The 17607-nt window shown below is 41.6% G+C and overlaps 1 protein-coding gene across 3 annotated transcripts in view; it reads left to right on the plus strand.

Moving 5' to 3' along the window:
• Positions 1 to 3835: 3835 nt before the first annotated feature.
• GRAMD2B (GRAM domain containing 2B) overlaps positions 3836 to 17607 on the plus strand; it is a 97977-nt gene continuing 84205 nt past the window's right edge. The window contains exon 1 of one of the 3 annotated variants that reach the window (XM_059061587.2): positions 3836 to 4094. In XM_059061587.2, coding sequence (XP_058917570.1) covers positions 4012 to 4094 — 83 coding nt within the window. In that variant the 5' untranslated portion in view covers positions 3836 to 4011. The remainder of the gene's footprint in view (positions 4095 to 17607) is intronic. The other 2 variants (XM_067031507.1, XM_067031508.1) reach the window with 2 other exon arrangements.

Here is a 17607-nt window from a genome sequence, read left to right on the forward strand (position 1 = left end):
ACAATGTCTTTTAAACTCGAGCAAATGCCACTAAGTAAAATAACGTTGTATACTAGCTCCTTTCTAATTCCTCCCCACTCTAGTAAAGGGCTATTGACTATTTTCCCCACCTGGTGCTCCTCCAATCCCTTGCTACCCCACCCTCTTCCTGTTTTCTCCCTTTCTCACTTAAAACCACACTACTGGAAGTCCTCATCGCATACACTGAAGAACAAGTTTCAGGGCAACTGAGTGTTCCTTAACTGAGCTGTAAGCCCATGCGGGGAAGCTATGAACGCTTGCCCTTACTCACGCATCAAAAGAGGACTGACCATGGTTTCTGAAAAGGTTAAACATAGCACTACCAAAAGACCCAGAATTCCACTGCTAGGTATATACCCAGAAGAAATGAAAGCAGGGACTCGACTCAAACAAATATTTGTACATCAGTATTCATAATAGAATTATTCTCAATAGCCAAAAGGTAGAAACAACCCAAGTGTTCATCAAGAGATGAATGAATAAACAAGCGTGGAATATACATACAAATATTATTCAGCCAAAAAAAAAAAAGAATGAAGTACTAATAAATGCTACAACTTGGATGGATCTTGAAAACATTATGCTTAGTGAAATAAGCCAGACGCAGAAGGAAAAATATTGTCTGATGTCATTCACATGAGGGGAGTAGAATAGACAAATTCATAGAGACAGAAAATAGAATAGAGGCTACCAAGGCCTGGGAGAACGTGGGAAGGAGGAGTTATTGTTGAATAGACACAGTTTATGTTGGGGTGATTTTTTAAGTTTCGGGTATAGATAGTGGTGATGGTTACATACATTGTGAATGTATTTAATGTCACTAAATTGTACACTTACCAATGGTTAAAATGATAAATATTATGTATATTTTACAGAAATAAAAATATTACTTATGGGGCAAAAAAGTCAGTTCTGGTCCAAGTTCTGCAGTGGGGGTAGCTTGAAGGGCACCTGAGTTTTAAGGTGAGAGTCACTACCCAGAGTTTGGGACATTCTAAGCCCACTCCCACCCCGAGTATGATGGTGAGCTAGAGAAGGGACCTGGAAGCTGAAGGCCTCAGTAATGTCCCTAAAAAGTGACAGCTATGGACACCAAAGAGATGGCTTCCAAGCCTCCAGGTCACCCAAAGCCTTCCCCACCGTGCCGCGCTGGGCTCCTGAAGCCAGGGGGTCAGTGGTGCTCAGGCAGGAAAAAAAAGGGAGAGAGAGGGAGAGAGAGAGAGAGAGAGAGAGAGAGAGAGAGAGAGAGAGAGAGAGAGAGAGAGAGAGAGAGAGAGAGTGAACTGACCAAGCCAACTCAAATGGAATTTCTGTAAACTTTTTTCTTTTACTTATTTTTCTGGTGTCATGAGAGTCAATTTTGGAGCAAGCAGGTTACAAAAAGATGCTTTTTTTTTTCTCAGCTAATATAGCTAATAGCTAATATATAAGCTAGTAAACATAGAAGGAATAAGAAAACTTTGGAAAGGACTTGAACCTCCAAAATGTTTGAGGTTAGTTAGAAGAGTAGGTGTTTTCTTTTACACACACACACACACACACACACACACACACACACACACACACATTGTCGACTGAAAAAAAATGCACAACCCCAAAATTGAGAATTATGTTGTATTCGGTGGGCCGGGAGACAGCTTCTCAGATCACTCTGAGGGACAGTTCCAAAGACGTAAGGGAGGAGCCAAGATATATAGGAGTTTTTGTGAAACAAAACAAAATAAAACAACAACAACAAAAAAGGGTAGTTGGAACACCAAAAGATTACTGTTAATTAAAGAAAACCAGACACCTCAAATTAATGAACTTAGTGCTTTTCTATGTATGGGAAGATGCAAGAGTCTGGGCTCATTGAAATCATTCCTTTAATAGGCACCTTAACTACCTAGGGCCAGTGTCCTGCTTTTCTCCATCCTGAATTCCCTCAGGGTGTGGTGTTGTGACTGGCTCCAGTAGCTGATGGCTTGTTGGCAGGCGACATTCTTCCTCCACAACATAAACACTATGGTTGCACATTCTTTGTAATTATTCTTAAATCTAAAATTAATTTTAGAAGAAAATCCGAAGGCAGCCCCAGAGCAGAATGTTAGTAATTTTTTCCCAGCCATAAAGTTAGGCCTCCAACAATAAGGTTTTATATTAGGTATTCTTATTCTCAACTACTCTGTAGCAAATTACAAATCTACCAACACATACGTTATTTGCTATTGCAGGGGAGCAAAGTTTGCCACCCCAAAATGCATCCCTTTGGCATGCAGATTATTTCAAGCTAAAAACAAGCAAGGCCCAAAAGATTGGGGAAGAATCTTTGAACTTTCTCCTAACTGCCTAAAAAAATTTAGATAGAAGACCTGTTCCAGGAAGGAGCTGTCACCGTAGATTGCTACAGTATAATATGAACTAGGTGTGTGGACAGGGAGGAACCTAGCAAAGTCTGCTTGTTGAAATTCCTCTCTGTGTTCCATTGTTTCTGTATGACCCAGCAAACATTTTTTGCCACCCCATTTGCTCATTTTCATCTTCCTGTGAATTGCCTTCGTTCCCTCAAACAATGGAGCCATCCACAACTGTGCACCCTGAGGGGATGCAGGATGGGAAAAATGCAGGACACTGGCCCCAGACAGTTAAGGTGCATATCAAAGGAATGATTTCAATAAGCCCAGACTCTTGCATCCCGCCATACATAGAAGAGTGCTAAATTCATTAACTTGAGATGTCTGGTTTTTCTTTAATTAACAGTAATCTTTTGACTACCTGGTTTTTGTTGCCAAAACTCATATATATCCTGGCTCCTCTCTTACCTCTTCAGGGCAATCCATCAGAGCTATCCAAGAGGCTGTCCTCTGGGCTTAAGTACTCAGCAAGTCCGCCAAATAAAACATAATTCTCAACTTTTAGGTTGTGCAGGGTTTTTTTTTTTTTTTTCAGTCGACGCTATGAAGTCCCAAACCCCTGCCCCATTCTCTTCTCTCAGGTGGCACGTAAGCCTCGATTGCCTAACTTGTCCTTGGGCCTCATTTTCTTAGGGAGCCCCCTGGACGCAGGTAATTAAATTTGATTTTCTCCTATTAATCTATCTCACGTCAATTTAACCCTTAGACCAGCCAGAAGAACCTAGAAGGGCAGAGGAAAGTTTCTTCTCCTTCCCCACTCTACTAAATGGGTGTTTAGAATAATGGCTAGAACATGGCAGGTTTCAAAGTTCCTTAAATGAGTACGTGGATGCTTCAAACACAAAACTTGACAGAAGCAGCAAGGCGGGAAGAAGAGGCTTCATTTTATTGGTTGGGCGCATAGTAAGCAAGTTGCTGGTGAGGTTTTGATGGCTGCTTCTCCACGCCCCCCTCCGCCCCTACCAACTAGGAAAGGTCAACCAGGCAACTACCTCTTATTACCTCAGTTACTGAACCGACCTATTGTTTAAGATCTGACAGGCAGTCCTCAAAGAGACTACACCCTGCTTGAATAATTTAGGCTGGGGCACAGGCCAGCCCACAAAGAGCATCTGTGCGAGAGAGAGCCTCACTCAGCCCCGTCCTTTCCTGCGTCTACAGCTGGCTACCCATTTTTCAAACCAACTATTTACAGCCGGGGTAGAAAAAAAGCCCAGTTTACCAGGAGGCTACTTATACGGCGCCGGGTTAGGCATATGTTTCACCTGCTTGGCCAATTAGCTTCCTCTGCCCGCAAGACTAGTTCAACAGGTTTCCTTTTTCTCTTCCTCCGCCTCCTGGGTTGGGGAAAGAGGTTGTCACTTCGCTTTGACCCTCCCCTTCCCTCCCTCCCGGCTCTGCCCCGCCAGCTCGGACCAATCGCGCCGGCTCGAACGTGTCCAGGTTGGCGGCCCCCGGCGCGGCCGGCCCGGATGCGCCGAGCGGCCCAGGCGCAGGGGAGGGCGCGGCGGGTTCGCTGGGCCTGCGCCCCGGACGGTGGGAGTCGGGGAAGCGGGAGGAGGAGACTGTCTGAAGGTGCCCTCCATACGCGGCCCTGATGACTGAACTACAGCAAGATGTGGACGACACCAAGCCTGCCAAAGTGCTCGGGAAGAGAGAGAGCAAAATTGGCTCAGCCCAGTAAGTATCCTCCGCTGGATCCCAGCCGCGGTGGGAGAACGCGCGCTGCCCAAACTTCTCTGCCAGGGAAGAGTTGGGAGTGGAAACGGTTTTCTGGAACTTTAACGTGGACAGACTTGTGGCTTGAACTCTTCCTGTGGCGCCCCGGTCTCTTTTTTTGCCCCCGATTCTGTAGTAGAGAAAAGGCACGGCAGCGTTTCAGAAAAGCACTGCAGCTTGCATTCCGGTGGGGATGGGAATATTTGAGGCGAGAGCACGACCGGTGTTTTATAAATCCCAAGAGAGGTCTGGGGCGACTCTTCAGAGCTCCAAGCCACATCAAGAAGCAGCGCTTAACATTTATTCTAATTGTCTGACATCTTAATGACTTGTGTGAAGATGCAGCTGTCCCGTAGATGTCATCTGGTCACTAGCTTCACAAAGATGCGTGTTTTGTCATTCGATTCGGAGCGTGAGGGTGTTTTTTTTCCCCATCCCCGTCACTGCTTCCTCTCACGAGAGAGGAAAAGTAGTGGAAAATATGAAATACGCTTTATCTTTCCCCCTCAAAGACTGCCTGCCTTTGTTGGGTACTTAACACAAACTTGTTATACGCTTTTTATTTTTGAGCGAGGGTGTGGGAGTGGGGTGAGTATAAAATAAAACATCAGATATTGGGTTGTGACTGTCCTCTTAAAAGATTCATGTGCGTAATAGGATTTGCACATTGTTTGACCTATAAACTCTTCCGGTTTAAGAATCTGAAAACTCAAATATTCGATCACAAGGATTAGGTTCCTGTAACGAAATTTATCTTACGTACTTTTTAAAATCCAGAAGTATGGTTATTTATGTGATTGTTATTCCCAAACTTTTCTTTAAAAAAAGAAAAGAATCGTTAAGTGTTTGGTCATTTTCTATATCACTATAACATTAAGTGAGACTAAGGTAAAATATCTAAGCCCAATTTTAATTTTTATGGTACCAAGCTGTGGGTATCTAAAATGCTTTATTGCTACTAGTATAAAAAAGATGACAGACTTTTTTAATAGTAAAGATTCAATCCAAAAAAAAGATTAAAAAAATGCAATCCTCATCATTCATTATTTCAGCATCTACTCATTTTTAAGAACACAGCCTGGTTCCACATAAAGACTTTTGTTTGTAAAAGCATATTCCACCCATTTATTGAAGTTTGGGCTGACCTTTTAGAAAAAGAATAGCTTTTATTAGCTGCTTTGAATTGTGGTTTCAAAGGCTTTGGTCATATTCTCTTCAAATGTCTGCTTTCCTTGGCTACCTCAGCATTGTCAACTTCAGTTGATGTTCTTTCCACTTTACCGACGGAAAAAAGATGATTGAGGAAAAGTTGCTCTAGGTATAACTCTCACAAAATGTTCTTGTTTCCTTACCCAGAAATACAATCCTTACTTTATACTAATAATTCAAGCCCAAGAGAAAGATGAACTAGCAAATGACATGTATTTCTTTAACCATTCTTTTATAAACTTTACCTCCCTGAAGAAGAGGTGTTGTGGCTAGTTAGGTCACCATTTCGTAGATGTCTGAGGTGACAGGGGTGGTTAAGTGGCACCCAGGACTCTAAAATCCTGGATCAGAACTCATCCAAAGGCACTATTTATTTCCAGCTACACAAAGCAGAATGATTCAAGTCCACCCAACAGCTGTTAAGTTTTAAATCTTCACATTCCCTCCCAGTCCTCAAGATACTCAGTCAAGGAGATCATTCTGATTGATTGAAAACATCTACTATAGCATTAGACTAATTTTGTTGAATTAAAATTCTTTAGATGTTGAGAAAATAATTATTTAGAAGATACACAGCCACCTTGAAGCCCAAGGCCCCAAACAGCCAGCCCTTCATTTGGAACATTCAGTTTCACAAATACATTTCAGTTCTACAAATGGGAATACCTACTATTTGTTCAATAATGGTGGGCAATACAAGAATGAATGTGATTTGGTATCCGTCTTTCTGTAACTCCAAGAGCAGTGTTGAGGGGAGCCATGTGTGTCTATTACAGTACTTCAAGGGATGATGGTGGCCATTGCCACATTAAACACACAAACAAGATATTATAAAAAGTTTGGCCTATAACTGAATCTTCTCTGCAGTTAGGATACGTACCCATTTGGCAGTCTTTGGTTTATTGAGCCTTTGGTTTTTCCCCCGCAAAGTGGTTAATTCCCAGTCCTACTAAAGTCACTTCTGATTCAATCTAAGAGTTTAGACCCTCTTTTTTTCTGAGCTCTTAAACTCCTGCTTTGGTAACAGAATAAAAGTAATTTAAAGACACAGGTAGATACATTTTCACAGTGATATATTGGTGTGATAATTCCATTGAAATCATGCTGAGTAGCAAAATTTTTATGCTTGGAAACCCAGTCTAACTTGTCTGTTTTGAATTTCATCTTAGATTAATCATCACTAAGCTCAAAGTTGTTGAAGTCTGGCTGTCCCAAGGGACATTTTCTTCAAGAGTGTTAGAATGGCTTGCTCCTCCCCATTCTCTGCATCTGTAACTTCACCCACATGGGCCTCATCACCTAGGACCTTAGCCTCTTAATTAATAATAGCTGCCAATTATGGAGAATGCTTGCTATGTGACAGGCTGTGTGCTCAACACTTACGCATTCATTGTCATACAGAATCCAGTCGATAATACGATTATCTCCATTTTACAAGTAAGAACACTGAAATTCTGAGAAGTTAAGTAACTAGCCAGGCAGAGACACAGTTAATAAGAGAACAGCTCAAATTCAAGTCCAGGACTCCTAAGTCTAGAGCTTGACCTTGAATCTTTATCCCTCCTCCTATACTCTAGAATCTATGATGGCTTTCCATGACCTACTCTTAAAAAACAGCCTCCTCTGCCAAGAATTTAAGACCCTTAATGATCTGGACACACATAGACCATTTCAACCTCATTTCCTAATCCTGGTCAGCTTGCACAGCCTCTGTAGCCAGCCACACTAGCAGCACTGTAATTCAGAGGCGATAATGCAGAAGAATAAGGAACATGTGTGCCAAACGTAGTACTGAATCAGGTTCCCTCATTCTTCCCTCCTCCTCAGCTCTCTATTACTTTGCTCAAGCAGTGCCCTCTCTTCTCTCTCTTAAGCTACTTCTGTAAATCAACTCGAGCTTTCCTTCATTTAAAGCCTCTTCTTATCACTGGCCATACTCTCTTCTTCCTTACCAGTGCTCACCTTGTGTGTATGTGGTCAGCCCAGAGAAGTTCGCTGCTACTACTATTACTATATATTAACAGTTAATGTTTATGTAACGTTTAGTGTGTACGAAATACTGCTCTAAGTTATTAACGTATATTAATTCACACAGTAGTCCAATGTACATTACTTAACTGTCCCCAAATAGATTGCAAACTCCAATCACGTTTTTTCTTATTGAAAGGACTCAGCAAATAATCACTTTCAATAACTATCTGTTGGTGAGCTGTGGAGGCTGGGATGCCATCCCCTGCTGATTAAGGTATATAATACGCTTACAGCTGACTTTCAGTTTGACGATCTCAGAGGAAGTTATACACTCAAATCAAAGTATCTGTCAGTAGCAGCAGAATTTTTTTTTTTTTGTATCACAAGAATCTTTGATGTTTACTTTAAAGTTTACTCATGGTGGTGTAAGTAGCAGTAGAATTTTTAGGTACATTTACTTGCCCAAGAACTGTGACTTATTTATTCATCTTTGTGCTGGAAGTGAGACTGTACATTTACTCACCACCAAAATACATATTCAATTTTAAAATACCCCCCCTTTTTTTTAACCAAGAATTGGTAGTTCTAGCTGCATATTTCCTTTCGAGATCCTAGTTTTTCCCCACTTTTTCATTCTTAATTTTATGTTCACATTGCATAGATATTTCTAACATAGCCTAACTTTTTTGACACACATTTTGTTAGATACTTTTATTTCTTAAAGTCTCTGGCGGATCTTATTTAGTAATGGCCTCGTTACTTTTATTGAATTTCAAAAGTATCTAAAACTAATATTGATATACTTCTGGGCAGTTGATTCATATTGCAAATAATGAATTACATCACACGCCACATATACTTGTAATGCAGTTTGAATTTTAAACATTTAAAATTTAATAATTTGGGATGCAAGAATTCTAGAAATTTGTTCAATTTCATATGTGTGGAGAAAGAGAAGGTGGGTGTATGCAATATAAGCAGTTTACCTTAAAAGGAAGTCCTCTGGGATTATCAAGAAATAATAATGATTTGGGGGACATATTTTGACTTTAAAGAGTGAATTCAAGCAAAAATAAATTACCTTAGTCTTGTGCATATTGTGGGTACTTGACAAACAGAATAAGAGTTGCAGTTGGGGACTGATCTTGCATTCAAAGCAAGAGGAGCAAAGATGAATAATTATTGAGTATAGCTCGACTTCTTAGTGCTTGCTGAAGTCCAAACATTGAAAGTGACTATTTAGCAAGAAAATCTCTGTAAATTATCTATATATAATATATCTTTCCATATGTGTGTTTGTATATATTTTTTCTTCTTTAATTCTAATTTCCAGCTCACCAACTCGGACAGATTACCCAGCATACTTTTTTTTTTTTTTTTTTTTTTGTGGTACGCGGGCCTCTCTCTGTTGTGGCCTCTCCCGTTGTGGAGCACAGGCTCCGGACGCGCAGGCTCAGCGGCCATGGCTCACGGGCCCAGCCGCTCCACGGCATGTGGGATATTCCCGGAACGGGGCACGAACCCGTGTCCCCTGCATTGGCAGGCAGATTCTCAACCACTGCGCCACCAGGGAAGCCCCCCAGCATACTTTTTAATGTAAACTTTGGGATAAGAAGAAAAAATTACAGCATTAGAAAATGTTAAAATTATATTAAGGTAAAACAGTCAATTGAGGAGTTTGAAAAGATGGAGAAAAATAAATAGTGTTCTGGTTTTAAATGTTTTGAAAAGAAATTTAATGAACCAAATCAGCTCCATGGCTCAGTGTTAATATCATTGGAAATTGCTGATTTGTCAAGGCAGTACAGAAAGAAGTTAAGAATGCAGGCTCTAGGAAACTAGGATCTAAAGTCTGACTTTCCTCTCTCCTAGAAGTTTGACCCTGGTGAGTTTCTTAGCACGTCCAGGCTTCATTATCTGTCAAGAATAATAAAGTCAGCTGTGGGAACTCCCTGGTCATCCAGTGGTTGGGACTCCACGCTTTCACTGCCGAGGGCGCAGGTTCAGTCCCTGGTCGCGGAACTAACATCCTGCAAGCTGTGCAGTGCAGCCAATAAATAAATAAATAAATAAATTTAATTAAGCCAGATGTTTCAATTAGGCTTGCCTTGAAGTTTTTTTTTTTTTTTCTTTGTGGTATGCGGGCCTCTCACTGTTGTGGCCTCTCCCGTTGTGGCCTCTCCCGTTGCGGCCTCTCCCGTTGCGGCCTCTCCCGTTGCGGAGCACAGGCTCCGGACGCGGAGGCTCAGCGGCCATGGCTCACGGGCCCAGCCGCTCCGCGGCATGTGGGATCTTCCCGGACCGGGGCTCGAACCCGTGTCCCCTGCATCAGCAGGCGGACTCGCAACCACTGCGCCACCAGGGAAGCCCTGCCCTGAAGTTTAAATGCAAAATGTCAGAAATTCACTTCACCTAGTGCCTGACATGGTCAGCGCTCCATAAACCATAGCTGTGGTGGGCCTCACTGTTGAAGGTCTGGGACTGTGGTAACCTAAATGGGGGGGAGGTCCAAAAGGGAGGGGATATCTGTATATGTATGGCTGATTCATTTTGTTGTGCAGTGGAGGCTAACGCAACATTGTAAAGCAGCCATACTCCAATAAAAATTAATTTAAGGGCTTCCCTGGTGGCGCAGTGGTTGAGAGTCCACCTGCCGATGCAGGGGACACGGGTTCGTGCCCCGATGTGGGAAGATCCCACATGCCGCGGAGCGGCTGGGCCCGTGAGCCATGGCTGCTGAGCCTGCGCGTCCGGAGCCTGTGTTCCGCAACGGGAGAGGCCACAACAGTGAGAGGCCCGCGTACTGCAAAGAAAAAAAAAATTAATTTAAAAAACAACAAAAAAAGAAAATGTAATTAAACAAAATAGTCAAAATTCAAAAGGCCTAACTCTTAACAGTCACAGGCACCAGTGTCCTATTAAGTAAGCCTCTGTTCCATCAGCTACACCTACAGGGCACTTTGAGAGCCACTGACCATTTCCATGAATCCAACATGGCATCTTGGTTTTTAGTTTATGCTGAAAGGATCTCATGCCATAACTCTTTAGTGACCTACCAGCTTATTTAAATGTTGCTTACTGATTTGGTGTTCTCACATCTGTTGTCCAGTGCTTTTATCTCTGATCCATTGATTTCTACATCCTGCATCCTGGGGCTGAGCTTTTCTTTCATGGCTCCTCAACTTTAAACTGCTGAGTTGTTTCCATTTGCTAAACTTCAGTAGACCTCCCTTCAACATCTTTCTAATTCTTTAAATGCCCAGCTATAGGCATTTCACACATTTCCAAGTGGCATAAAGAACAGGTCCTGGAGACAGACTCCTCCACAGCCACCTGAATGACTGTTCTTCCTTCTTAAAGAAAAGAGTGTTTTTTATCCATGCTCTTAAACTTGATCATTTACCCTTAGGAGAGAAGCAGAACCAACTTAAACTCCATTCCCTGGGGTAAACTAGTTGATATGTTCTCGTTGGTCATTCCACGTGTGTCAGAGGTTCCCACATTCATGATGGGACATGATGTCCCAAGAGGCAGATTATTTTTAACAGGTTTATTGAGACATATTTTATGTATCATAAAATTTGCCCATTTCACATGTACAGTTCAATGACTTTGAGTAACATTACTGAGTGGGGCACCATCACCATACCCAGTTTTAGAACATTTTCACATCCTCTCTCCATTAAGATTCCTTGGGCCCATTTATACTAATTCCCATTAGTACGACATAAAATGTAGTTAAACAAAATAGTCAAAATTCACCTCCAACCCCAGCCCCAGGTAGTCACTAATCTATTTTCTATCTCTGTAAATGTCTCTTTTCTGGGCATGTCATATAAATGGAATCATATATAATATGCAGTCTCTTGTGTGTGTCTTCTTTCACTTACCATCATGTTTTTGAGGTTCATCCAAGAAGTAGCATGTACCACTGGTTCATTCCTTTTCATTGCTGAATAGTATTCCACTATACGGATAGACCACTTTTTTTTTGATTCCCGTAGGTTTATTTTCTATTTATTTATTTATTTTAACATCTTTATGAGTATAATTGCTTTACAATGGTGTGGTAGTTTCTGCTTTATAACAAAGTGAATCAGTTATACATATACGTATACATATATCCCCATGTCTCCTTCCTCTTGTGTCTCCCTCCCACCCTCCCTATCCCACCCCTCTAGGTGGTCACAAAGCACCAAGCTGATCTCCCTCTGCTATGCAGCTGCTTCCCACTAGCTACCTATTTTATGTTTGGTAGTGTATATATGTCCATGCCACTGTCTCACTTTGTCACAGCTTACCCTTCCCCCTCCCCATATCCTCAAGTCCATTCTCTAGTAGGTCTGTGTCTTTATTCCCGTCTTACCCGTAGGTTCTTCATGACTTTTTTTTTTTTTAGATTCCATATATATGTGTTAGCATACAGTATTGGTTTTTCTCTTTCTGACTTACTTCACTCTGTATGACAGACTCTAGGTCCATCCACCTCACTACAAATAACTCAATTTCATTTCTTTTTATGGCTGAGTAATATTCCATTGTATATATGTGCCATGTCTTCTTTATCCATTCATCTGTTGATGGACACTTAGGTTGCTTCCATGTCCTGGCTATTGTAAATAGAGCTGCAGTGAACATTTTGGTACATGACTTTTTGAATTATGGTTTTCTCAGGGTATATGCCCAGTAGTGGGATTGCTGGGTCGTATGGTAGTTCTAGTTTTAGCTTTTTAAGGAACCTCATACTGTTCTCCCTAGTGGCTGTATCAATTTACATTCCCACCAACAGTGCAAGAGGGTTCCCTTTTCTCCACACCCTTTCCAGCATTTATTGTTTGTAGATTTTATTTGATGATGGCCATTCTGACCGGTGTGAAATGATATCTCATTGTAGTTTTGATTTGCATTTCTCTAATGATTAATGATGTTGAGCATTCTTTCATGTGTTTGTTGGCTATCTGTATATCTTCTTTGGAGAAATGTCTATTTAGTTCTTCTGCCCATTTTTGGATTGGGTTGTTTGTTTTTTTGTTATTGAGCTGCATGAGTTGCTTATAAATTTTGGAGATTAATCCTTTGTCAGTTGCTTCATTTGCAAATATTTTCTCCCATTCTGAGGGTTGTCTTTTCACGGATAGACCACATTTTGTCTGTCTGTTCACTTGTTCATGAACATTTATATTGTCTCCACTTGTTGATTATGATGAATAATGCTGCTATGAATATTTGTGTGCAAGTCTTTTTATGGGCAGATGTTTTCATTTCTCTTGAGCATATACCTAGAAATGGGATTGCTGGGTCATATGGTAATTCTATGTTTAACTTTTTGAGGAACTGGCAAACTGTTTTCCAAAGCAGCTACACCATTTTACATGCTCACCAGCAATGCTTGAGGGCCCATGCTGTAGATTTAAGGGAAAGTGCTTTCACATAGCAGGGAAATAAGTTTGTAAACACCTTAAAGATAGGTCAGTACCTTACACTTTAGAACATAACAAATGTCTGTTGAATTGTTGACTGAGTGAAATTCATACTTAGGGTTTTGAAAACTCCCTCAAACTGCAGTGTTAAAGATAACTCAGACTGTCATACTTGGGTACTGTTTTTATAAGCTCTTAAAATTTTGCATGTAACATTTGTTACTGTTTTTTTTTTTAATGACAGAATAATACAGAGAAGAAAATTTTAAATGAGACCGTAATCTTCCCCCATCTGTGCTGACATATTTTAAAGGCTAGAAAATTAAAACAACATAGATAGATACAAAATGAAAAGGGAAGGTCTTCTTCCCATCCCCCACCTGACAGTTCATTGTCTCAGGGGTAACCACTTGCCAAGGGTTTGGGTTTCGTTCTTATGCTCTTGTCATTTAAGGCCAGAATCAAGTTTTTTGTTGTTTTATTTTTCCTTAGACCCTCCACCTTCCAATATGCCTCTAAGTGTGTTGGACTTGGCACAGTGAAACACCTCGTGAGGTTGTCAGGAGGATTAAGTGTGATTCTACAGTATCTGGACTGCACACTGTAGGAGAGCTCGATAAATGGCGGACATTATTCCCATAAACCACTCTTTTCCCAGACTTCTTTGCAGAAGAATTATCTACCAATAAGTTGACCTACACAGTTCTAATATTGATGGATAAATAAACCCATCAGAACAGAGGTTTCTTAAGTGACCTTAGCCAGGTGGACTCAGAGTGTTAGACAGAAGGGTTGCTGTCTGACTGACCCATCCTCAAGTCACTGGTTCATCTTCTAATCTCTTCTGTGCCCCTGTCCAACCGGATGATCCTAGACAGGCCCCCAGTCAGGTGAGGCAGCAATAAATCTGGGCCACCCTGTGGACAACTAGATAGAAGTCACGGTAGTGATGAGAACTGTTTAAGAAGAGCAGAGACCAAAATGGAGAAACGGAAATGTGACATTGGAGACAAAGAGTAAGGCGATGGGGAGAGAATAGAAGAAAGGTAGAAAGAGAGGGGGGAAGATTCAGTCATATTGCAAAGATGAAGAGAAAAATGCTCCTTTGCCATTCACCTATGTGATCTCCCCCTTCTCTCCTGGCCGATTCTCCTCCTCATCTCTCCCTGTGCTCTTCTGTGTCCTAGCACTGAAATCTCAGGCACTGAGCTGGGTGGCTGACGTGCCTCTTCTTCCCCAGTGGAGATGCTGCTGTATATAAATGTTGGTGTTTTCCTTAAGTCCATATATGTCAGGCTTATGATTATATCCATAGTTGTTATCTTCTAGATTTTTCAAATTATGTCTTCCATCCTGTGCAATGAGTTAAAAACTGGGAAGAACCTCAGAAATACTCTAATTTTTGTGTCTTTTACTGTTAAGGATTATTATCTGAAAACAGTTATCCTGTGATCCTACAAATTATTTTGAAACCCCTTGTGTGTAGTGCCGTAAAAGCTGTATTGTGAGTTGAGTTGCCGTATGTCAACGGTGAAGAAAAACTATTCATCATGACAACTTTTATTATCACTGTACTATTTCTATAATTCATTAGAAAATAGTTCCTCATTTGATCCTAACAACGTAGGGATGCTAACAATGTTGTGCTGGATGCTTTGTATAACAAATAACGTGGTCCTCTGAGAGCCCACACAAACTGTCAAGAATATATTTTCCCTCCCTCTTTCCCTTCCTCTCTTCTAAAGTTGGACTCGTTTTGATGTGAAGTTGGTAGATTTCTTATACTTGTTCTTGATTTGATCAGAATCTTTTCTGAAATTTTTACAAAGAATCACAACACGTTTTCTAAACTCAAATTCTGAAATCACAAAATGTCACACCTTTCATCGGAACCTGAGATGAGAGAATGATAAATGGCTTATGAGCTGGAGAAAGGCTTTTTTTTTTTTTTTGGTCGTACGTGGGCCTCTCACCGCTGTGGCCTCTCCCGTTGTGGAGCACAGGCTCCGGACGCGCAGCCTCAGCGGCCATGGCTCACGGGCCCAGCCGCTCCGCGGCATGTGGGATCTTCCTGGACGGGGGCACGAACTTGCGTCCCCCGCATCGGCAGGCGGACTCTCAACCACCGCGCCACCAGGGAAGCCCAGAGAAAGGCAATATTTAACAGCTGATAAGGACCAGAGAGATTGGCTCGTGTGCCAGCTGACATTTACTAAGTAGTTCTGTGTATTGGGCAGCATGCTGAGTGTCATGGCAGTCACCAAGGTGAAGATGAGGCCTTTGTCCATAAGAAAAACAGAATAGAGGAAAGGAGTATTTTGTTTAGAGATTTGATCTTCTTTCAAAGAAGAAACTAGGTAGCTCCAGAAAAAATGTCAAACCAGGTAGCTTTGGAAAACCTATCAAATATAGCAGTTGATATATTTAGAGGAGATGAGGTCATATCATTGTTACATGCTCAACCATTGTTCAAAGTGCTTTTAAATATATACATGGAATGAGGTAGCTACAATTAGCGTCACGTTTTGTGCATAACAGACACAGTGACTCGCCCAAGTTTATAACAGCTGTTGAAGTGTTGGAGCCAGAATTCAAATTCAGGCAGTCTAATCTGAGCCAGGCTCCTAAAATGATTAATTGTACAACCTCACTTGGGGTACAACCTCACTTGGGAAGAGAAAAGATGCAGAAGGCAAAGTGGCTTCCATTAGGTGTCTATGCATCCCTGCATACGTCTCTTAACTTTTATAGGTCTGCTTTCTCAACTGTAAAACCGAGACTCATTTCATTTCTTTCTACAGTTCTAACATTGAAAGGATTTCTAATGATCTATAGAGGACAGAGTAGAGAGCACCTTTAGCTACCAATTGGGCGCTGGTGCTTTCTCTGTGTACTGTCAGACACAGGTGCCTTTCTGGATACTTTTTGTCTTCATCTGTGCTCAGACCTGACCATAGGGAACTTTGTTTCAATTGCAGCGTTACATGGTGATTTGCACAGCAGTCACTCATGGATTACAATTTTTAAAAACCATGGCTGGGTTCTTCTTTGTACAAGTACAGAGTGTTTCTGTAAAGTAATGTGACCGATTTTGTTTTTAAAAACATGAATTTTTTTTTTTTTAAGTAGTCACCTAAGGGACCCAAGAACTTTTGCAAAAATGCTGCAGTTGCACAAAATCTTCTTGAAATTCTTCTTGCGGGGTACATTCAGAGCCTGGAGCTCATTCTTTTTTTTTTTTTTTTTTTTAAGTCTGGCCAGGATTCATTAGGAAGCTTATTAGTCACAGTGAATAAAAAGCCAACAGAAGAACTGAGATCTCCAAATTCTGCCATTGGGCTTACAACACTAGTTAGAAGCTAGTAAACATTAAGGACGTCCCAAGAGGAATCTTATCTAAGTCCCAATCTTACCCCTCGACCAGAATACCCACAAACACAGAAACAATGCCCATGCTCTCCTCAGACTGCTTACCTGGTTAGCAGGAAAAAAGACCTTCTCCTCAAGCTGTTAAGCATCAGCAGGAGATTCCTGCTCTTCTAACTGTAACCATGGGACACTAGTGCACGACAGACAGCTCCAAGCTGGGCAACTTGACAAGAATGTTGAAAGGTGGCAGGGAGAAGGAGCAAAGCAGGAACAAGTGTTTCCAGGTGGACACCCTCCTCATGGTTAATATGAACACAATGCTGAGGCTTCAGAAAGTTTACTGCCGCCCAGGAAGAGTCTCCACTAAAAAAACACAAGTCACACAAAAATCCTGCCACAAAGCAACAAGACACTTGGGATCCCATGGCCACATTAACTGGGAAGGCAGGAATTATCCATGACTGCCAGATGCTGACCACCCCAAGACCCAATTTCTGCAGGGCCCTAGAGAACCACGATTGTCCCTCAGCACCCACACAACCCTTCCCGGGGGTGTGGCATCTTCCATAGCTCAAGTTTCTGCAGCAAGCCCCAAGGACAAAGCTTGGCAGAGGACATGGCAGCCAGCTCTCTCTGGAGCCCCATCACTCTTTGTCCTTCCCAACAGGATGTCGTACATCTTCACTGACACAACTCCTCTGTGGGAGCCTTGGCCAGCCCTTAGGAAGTAAAGTGTGTCTGTGGGGTAACCTGATGGACCCTGTGGTCAGCTGGGTTGGCCGATGAGGAGCTCATTCTTTGAATAGTTATAAGGTTGGCAAATCCTCTTTCTTTGAGAATGAATTCAATTTTTGAAAACAGCCTCAAGCCAAATTTGACAAATAAGAATAGTTTAAACACCTTTAAACCATTCTATGGATAGGATCATTTTTGATCCAAAAGCAAGATGTGACTATAAAATAATAAGACTGAGTTTCTGATGATACTTACAAACCAATTTCTACACTTCCAATTTAGGTTTATTACTTTGTAACCTGATTATGAAAACAGTAAAATGTTCTAGTTTTTATGCTGTGCTAAAATCATTTTTCAGTGTTTATAATATACCCAAGTAGGTGTTGGGCATGTCATGGTATTAAAAAATACTTTGAGGATACAAATGTAACGTGATGAGTTTTTTTGAGGAGTATGCCCTATGTAATATTATGGAAAACGATTTTTTAAATAAATTTATTTATTTGTTTTTGGCTGCATTGAGTCTTCATTGCTGCACATGGGCTTTCTCCAGTTGCAGCAAGCAGGGGCTACACTTCATTGCAGTGCACGGGCTTCTCATTGCAGTGGCTTCTCTTGTTGCAGAGCACGGGCTCTAGGTGCGCAGGCTTCAGTAGTTGTGGCACGTTGGCTCAGTAGTTGTGGCGCACGGGCTTAGTTGCTCCGCGTCATGTAGGATCTTCCCGGATCAGGACTCAAGCCTGTGTCTCCTGCATTGGCAGGTGGATTCT

This window comes from Kogia breviceps, chromosome 4, assembly GCF_026419965.1.
Source record: "Kogia breviceps isolate mKogBre1 chromosome 4, mKogBre1 haplotype 1, whole genome shotgun sequence".
Taxonomy (NCBI): domain Eukaryota; kingdom Metazoa; phylum Chordata; class Mammalia; order Artiodactyla; family Physeteridae; genus Kogia; species Kogia breviceps.